This window comes from Atta cephalotes (genome assembly GCF_000143395.1).
Source record: "Atta cephalotes unplaced genomic scaffold scaffold00010, whole genome shotgun sequence".
In the NCBI taxonomy this organism is placed as follows: Eukaryota; Metazoa; Arthropoda; class Insecta; order Hymenoptera; family Formicidae; genus Atta; species Atta cephalotes.
The window spans coordinates 3,098,391-3,105,798 of NW_012130074.1; the positions used below are offsets into that span (position 1 = coordinate 3,098,391).

General features: G+C 28.3%; 2 protein-coding genes across 2 annotated transcripts; both read left to right on the forward strand.

Annotated features, from left to right (window-relative positions):
- Positions 1–904: 904 nt before the first annotated feature.
- Positions 905–2,162, forward strand: LOC105627871 (probable inactive protein kinase DDB_G0270444). The gene is made up of 3 exons (XM_012209147.1): positions 905–1,023; positions 1,328–1,457; positions 1,515–2,162. The coding sequence occupies exons 1-3, from the start codon at positions 905–907 to the stop codon at positions 2,160–2,162; spliced, it is 897 nt and encodes a 298-aa protein (XP_012064537.1).
- A 2,040-nt stretch (positions 2,163–4,202) lies between these two features.
- LOC105627730 (2',5'-phosphodiesterase 12) lies at positions 4,203–7,041 on the forward strand. The gene is made up of 7 exons (XM_012209008.1): positions 4,203–4,487; positions 4,748–5,295; positions 5,435–5,574; positions 5,848–6,134; positions 6,202–6,357; positions 6,514–6,634; positions 6,779–7,041. Exons 1-7 carry the CDS (start codon positions 4,203–4,205, stop codon positions 7,039–7,041), a joined length of 1,800 nt encoding a protein of 599 aa, XP_012064398.1.
- Positions 7,042–7,408: the final 367 nt, after the last annotated feature.

Genomic DNA, 7,408 nt, shown 5'->3' on the forward strand with positions numbered 1-7,408 from the left:
ATTAGCGTTTTTGAGTCATTTTATCTACGTTTTATGTCTAATAAACGATGAAGTTAGAATGACATAGATAGCACTAATAGCATCTCTCTGAACACATTTATAATATATAAATTCATATGAAAATATTTAAGCACTTAAGATCCAGTTTTGACCGTTACAGACTTTATCTCTTACTTGTGTATTCAAAAGAAACAAAAATAAAGTGTGTGGCTACTGACATAACATGTTTTTTTTTAAATAAATAGAAAATGAGAACTGTTTCACGCCATGATAAAAAATTGTAAAGTTTCAACATTTCCAAAATATAATATTGCAAAAAATTATTTCTTTATGTATATGTCTTATATTACAAAATATATATTCTATGTTTTTGAACATAAAATAATACAAATTTTACTAATAAAAAGAAAATGTAAAATGTACAAGAATGTAGAAAATTTCATGTGACACAAATAATATTAGATTTCTTTCTAACTGAATTATATCATTTCAGTATCTAAGAATTTTTCTTCAATATCTATTTTTTCAATATTGAATAATATTAGACAGTAATAAAACATTATAATTATTGTTAAAAAAGATTTATATTTTTGTAATATATTATTTATTACGCTCGTCTTGTTTTTATAGGAAAGAATGTAAACAAATAACTATTAATCGGTAACTATTAGTCGGTGACTAACCTCATCGAATATTTCACCAGAAATCACATTCTAGTCATTCCAAGTCATTCCAGAGCCTCCTTCGTTATTCAGCCTCGGCAGTCGGCATTCGCCATGCATTTGTCAGGCTCGTCCTCCGCGATAACCTTCGCGAGAACTCGCCAAATCTGAGAAGAAATCGCGGCGAACCGTTAATAACCGACGCAGGATAGTATATTCAAAGGCACCCTCGGGTCATCCATATGAATGCAACGGATTTACGTTTAAAAGCATGGACGCCTGCAGTACCGCGCAAAACACCGGACAACATTGTGTCTTCGAGTTATACAACAACGAGAGCGTTCGTGCCGTCTTATGAAAAGTATTATGAAAAGTCTATGAATTATAATTATCACATTTAATAGCGACCAGAAAAATTATCACATTTAATAGCGACCGAAAAATTATCTTTCAACTTGAAATTGCATTTTTTCATATAATTAAATGATATAGACAATGTATAATCAGATGGATAATTTATTATTATATTTATACATATATATTCTATATTGATTTTTATATAATTTTAATTTTTATTGTTAGGTATATTTAAAAAAATCGAATACATTATATTAATATAATACTGTTATAAATAATATTTTTATTTGCAATTTGCATGCATATAGAGAGAAAAGACCTTGCATAGAACAACTACTCTCAAATGAATATCAACGAATTTGGTGGCAGGAAAAAATAATTTGGGATAAGACTGTAACTACTAAAAGATTTGCAAGCAAAAAGATATTACCCCGTAAGGTAAATAATTATTATAAAATTATCGATAGTGTGATTATTAAATTAGAAAATTTACAGATGATTAAGAGAAAAGTACCAAAATGTGTGACTGTTAAATATCCAATAAAAGAAGAGCGATTGAAAGATAAAAAGAGAGAAGAGTTTCAAAAGAAGTCTGCTCAGATTCCTAAAATTGAAGAGACGATATTTGCAAAACATAGTGATACAAAATTTAAAAAACGCGAAGAGACGAAATTTAAGAAACAGGAGAAAACAAAATCAAAGAATTGCAAAGAAATAAAATCAGAAAATTATGAAGAAACAAAATCAAAGAACTATGAAGAAACAAAGTCACAGAATCGCGAAGAAATAAAAACGGAAAATCGTGAAGAAACAAAGTCACAGAATCGCGAAGAAATAAAAATAGAGAATCGTGAAGAAACAAAATCACAGAATCGCGAAGAAATAAAAACAGAGAATCGTGAAGAAACAAAATCAGAAAAGTCCGAGAAAGAAAACATTCAAGCAGAATACAGAGAAACGAAATCAGAACAAGTTGAGGAAGCGAAATCAGAAAAAAGCGAAGAAACGAAATCAGAAAAATATAAGGGAATTAAATCAGAAGAATACGAAGAAACGAAATCGCAAGAACATGAAGAAACAAAATCAGAAAAAAATGCGGAAGTAAAATCGGAAGAGGGTGAAGAAACACAATTAAAAAAATAGCCAAGATATAAAAGAAGAAAAATACAAAGAAAAAAATTAGGGAACAAATAAATAAATTATATTATCCACTTAACATATAAAATTGAAATTAATTATAGAATATAATTTCGTGAGAATTAATTATATATATCTTTTTCTTTACTTTTCACATCACTTTAGCAATTTAATTAAATTTAAATCTGTAATATTATTTTCTTCCTTCCTATTAAGAAATAGATATTTTATATTATCCATTAATAAAACAAATACTATTAAGTATTAGTTAACTGATTATACAGATCCAATATTTTTTATTAAAATATATAAATATAGAAAAGTAAAATTTAACATTCAGTTTTTTTAATTAATGGGAAATACATTAACATATAATATACTGATAAAATGTATTTTGATAAGAAGACTTGTATTCTAAATATAATCCAATCATATATGAAACAGAGATATATCAATTTTAAATGTTTAATTTAAAAATTCCATGACGCTCTGATAAACAGGCCGATCCAGTTTCAAATTTACATAACATTAATTTTTTTACAATTTTTTTTTAATTATTTGTCATAACCTTTTTAATTACTTTAAGAAAGAGCCTTTTTTTTATTAAAAAAAAATAATTTAGACATCATATGTCTAAATTATTTTTACCTATTCTTACCTATCTTTCCTGTCAGAGGAAAGTTTATGAATTAATTAGATATATTAACAAAAAATTTAAAACTAAAAAATCTAACAATAATGTAAAGTTTCAATATTATTTTTTATTTTTATTATCCAGAAAATTTATTATCCAATGTCACTAAATAACAAAGTACCGCGATAGGAAAATTCATTGAATTAGCATTTGGAGCCAAAATGGCGTCGAATAGTTCAGATAGTGCATTTCATGTAACTTTCTACACACTCAGCAAATGAGAATGGATTGAAATGAATTGAAATGGATTCAGATTTTCAGAAATATTGATTCATGAATATTAAAATGAATGCTTTTCAATCCTGAATGCATTTTTATTCATTTATAGGAATTGCATGGAGCATATTTCTATACCTTTCAATCTAAAAATAATATTAGCTTCTTCTATGTGCATTGTGAATATTGTTCAAATCAAAATTTTGAATAAGAAATGCAGTTTTACATCCAATTGAATCTAATTGAATCCAATTTAATCCAATTAAATCCAAAAAAAGTATTCGTTATTTAAAATACGCATTCAGATAGAAAAAAATTTCAATCCATTTTAATCCATTCTCGTTTATTGAGCAAGTGCAAAGTAATGAGTTTAAGTGCAATCCTAACCTGATTCTGTTATAACTTTATATGTGTTTGTGTAAATTTAGAACTGATTAGAAAACGTCAAAAATGCCTGATTGTTATGTTGAGAATTGCAAAAATCGCAGCGAAAGAGGTTTCCGCGTGCCAATGATAGGCGATAGACATGAAGAATAGCTTCAATTAATTGACAAAAGAAACATTGTTGGAAAGGACTATAATCTGTAAGATATAATTTTTTATTTGTGAGGTTTATTTCCCCTTATAATATAATTAAACACAAATTTTGAATAACGCGTCACGAAGCCAAAATGATGGCAATTCGCGGTACTTTGTTATCTAGTGACTTTACAATAATGGTGCTTATGGCGCCATCTAACTTACCTAAAATTAACATAATCTTTACAAATATCTATCGATACAAAACTGATTTTACTGACTTGTAATACCGGTCGATCGACGCAGCTGATTATCAAGTCATCGATAAACCTCAAAAATTGCTTCGAAATGTCCGAAATGTAACAGCGGAGTATCTTCGTCGAAGTTACGTTAGATTTATTTACGTGGTTATCGCATGTGTAGAACACCGCGAAGGTATTTATAACCTCAAAAACATTTTCTTGAATTACTTTACGCATGCTCTGATTTGATTAATGATTTATTTAAATAACGATTTATTTAAATAATTTAATTTAATTAAAAATATTTTTTAGTGTCTAATTTTCTGTCCCAAAAATCTGTATATTTCCGAGCCGAATGAATCACAATTGGTTATAATGCGAAATACATTCGCGGCTAAATTGCTTGTGCACAGATTTCACCTAATTTCACCAATCCTTACATCGTATCGCAGTAAGCACTTTCAGGCGAAACTACTAAAGATGAACGAGGCATTTCTCCGTTATGATAAAGGCAATGATATGTTTGATATCTCATTTCGCTATGTGGACAAGATGACGAAGATCGATCGTCAGTTTAACTTTTCCAGACAAACTACGGAAAGAGTGAGCAATTTTCTTAAAAGAGTCGATATCAACGTTTGCAAGGTTGTAAACAAAAAAGTGAGTTTTCTTGTTTTTTTTTCCTTTTCCTTATTATTAGATTTCCATTTATTGTTATATTTTATATTATAATATTATTTTTAATATAGAATAACTATAAGTATACTACAAAAAAATTTTTCTAAACAAAATAAAAATCCAAAATAGAATTTTTCATACAAATTTTAAACAAATTAGGTATTGAAATCTAAAGAATTAATATTTCCAGAAATAAACTTTAAAAAAAAATATCTGAGAGAAATAAAAATTTTTTTCTGTAGATAGAAAAAAGAAAGAAGAAAAATACTGCTTGTGAGGTACTTGATTTGACAAAAGACAATGTGAATACTGGAAAGATCATGCTTCTCAAAAATGATGTCGAAGTGGATGGTGATACATTGTGTGAAAGCCTTTTGCAGGATTCTGCAGAATTAAAACTGGTCATTTTCGAAAAAATCTTCTTAGTAAAACGAAATGCACCTTATATCACCAAAATTTCGTTACCATCATGTATATTGGCAGGTTTTCCAACTTATCCATCCAAGTTTGAATCACTGTATACTGACACGAAGCGATCGATATTTGACTGGTACAGAAACGATTCTCTTAACAAACCAAATTCATGGACACATGTAGGTATTGGATATCTATATGTACCCAGCGTGACTGATATTGGTCACCATTTGAAAATTAGCTGTGAACCTCGGAATGAATCAGATTCAGGTTCTAGGATGGAAATACTGTCAAAAAATGTCGTGGAAGCCGGTCCTGGAGAATGTCCTTTCGATATTCGACATCAGTTTACGAAACATAAATTATCGGATAGGAGGTATAGTACTCATAAAAGATGATAAATCCGAAAGAATAAAGTATTGGAAAAATCTATATTATATGTAATATAATATATATTAATATGACATGTACTAAGTATTTTACTTGCAAACTATATATTAAACAAGGAAAAAAAGTTTCAGAGTAATAAGTTATAATATACTGGCAGATACATATGCCGATTCTGATTTTTCTAAAGATGTATTATTCCCATACTGTCCACAATATGCGTTAGATATGGATTATAGAAAGCAATTGATACTTAAAGAAATAATAGGTGAGTGATAAATATAATCTATATGAGTTATTTAAATCATTTTATTAAAAACGCAAAATATTTTAAATTATTTAAAAAAAAATAAAATTAATAATAAAATAAATTTATAAATTTATATTAGTTACAATAGTTACATATTGTTCACAAAACTGATGAACTTTCCGAAATTTTTTAATATTAAAACAAAATGTTAACAAAATGTAGGTTTTTGAATGAAGTAATAGCAACAATTTAATCATTTTCGTAATTTTAATATTGATGAATTTATTGTAGGTTTTAATAGTGATATAATTTGCTTGCAAGAGGTAGATAAAAATATATTTGAATATGATTTGTTGCCTTCTTTGTACATGTTGAATTACGATGGTGTATTCGTTACAAAGAATGAAGTTACTGAAGGACTCGCCACATTTTTCAATCAAGATAGATTCGAAAAATTAGGATTTGAACGCACCATAATGGCTCAAAATGTTGATTTACCTAAATTTGCTGCCATCTGGTCTAAAATCGACAATGATAAAATGAAGGAGAGATTTTTGAATAGAAATACAACTGTTCAGGTAATTACGTATATAATTAGGATTTTAAATAGATATACTCATTGGATAAACGTTAGCAATGATTTAGATAACAACGTTACGATCGAAAGAGAACCAATTTGAAATCTTGGTCATCGGCAACACGCATTTATATTTTAAACCTGATGCAGATCATATACGTTTGTTGCAAGGATATTATGCAATTACGTACTTACACGATGTCGCGAAAAGAATACAGGAAGAGGTAGATTTTTCTCCAACAAAAACCTTTTACATTCATAGATTATATTCAGAAAAATATTTAGAAATATATTTGACACTTTCGCAAATCATATATATCTTATAAAAAAGTCTCTATTATATTACACAATTTACTAACAATTGTCGTGCATGTTGACAGAATCCCGAATGTAACGTGAGCGTGATATTTTGCGGGGATTTTAACAGTGTGCCGGAATGCGGCATTTATCAATTGATGACGAAGAATTATGTTTCAGAAACCTGCGAAGACTGGAAAAGTAGTGAGTGACTTTCTTTATTTATTATCAGTTTATGAAAGCTTGTTTCTTTCTAATTTCGTTGTCTGCTTTATTTTATTATTCAACATAATGCGATCAAAATCAGTACGTCTCATGAAATGAGAAGAAAAATTCCTTTTTTTTTAGATACCGAGGAAACTGTAAAAAACATATCCTTAACACAGGACCTTTGCATGTCTAGCGCTTGCGGCGTGCCGGAATATACAAATTATACGCCGGAATTCTCTGCCTGTCTAGACTACATATTTTACGAGAGAGACAAGTTCGAAGTAGAACAAGTGGTTCCGATGCCCAGTAAGGAAGAGCTTACTCTTCACACAGGTTTGCCGTCCGTGGTGTTTCCCAGTGATCATATATCTTTATGTGCTGATTTAAAATTGAAAGGATAATTAATTGTGAAAATTACTAAATGATATCTCTAAAATATCTCGTATATAATTAAACATATAATCATTAAATCTGTCTACATTCACATATGTGAGAAAATATACAAACAAGTGTTTGTAGTCATCAAGTTTACGTAAAATTTCTCTTCTCGCATCATTGTGAAACTTACTTTTAAGCGCTGTTTCAAGGCAAGATAATTTTACAATGTCTGAATTTATTTATCTCATCTTTCATTACTTAAAAAAATGTTTTTCGTATGTTTCCAGATTAATTTATACTGTATATCAAATATCTGAAGTTAAAAAGAAAACATAAAAAGAAAATTTTGTTATAATATTTAGATTACCTACTTTTTATCATTTATTATTG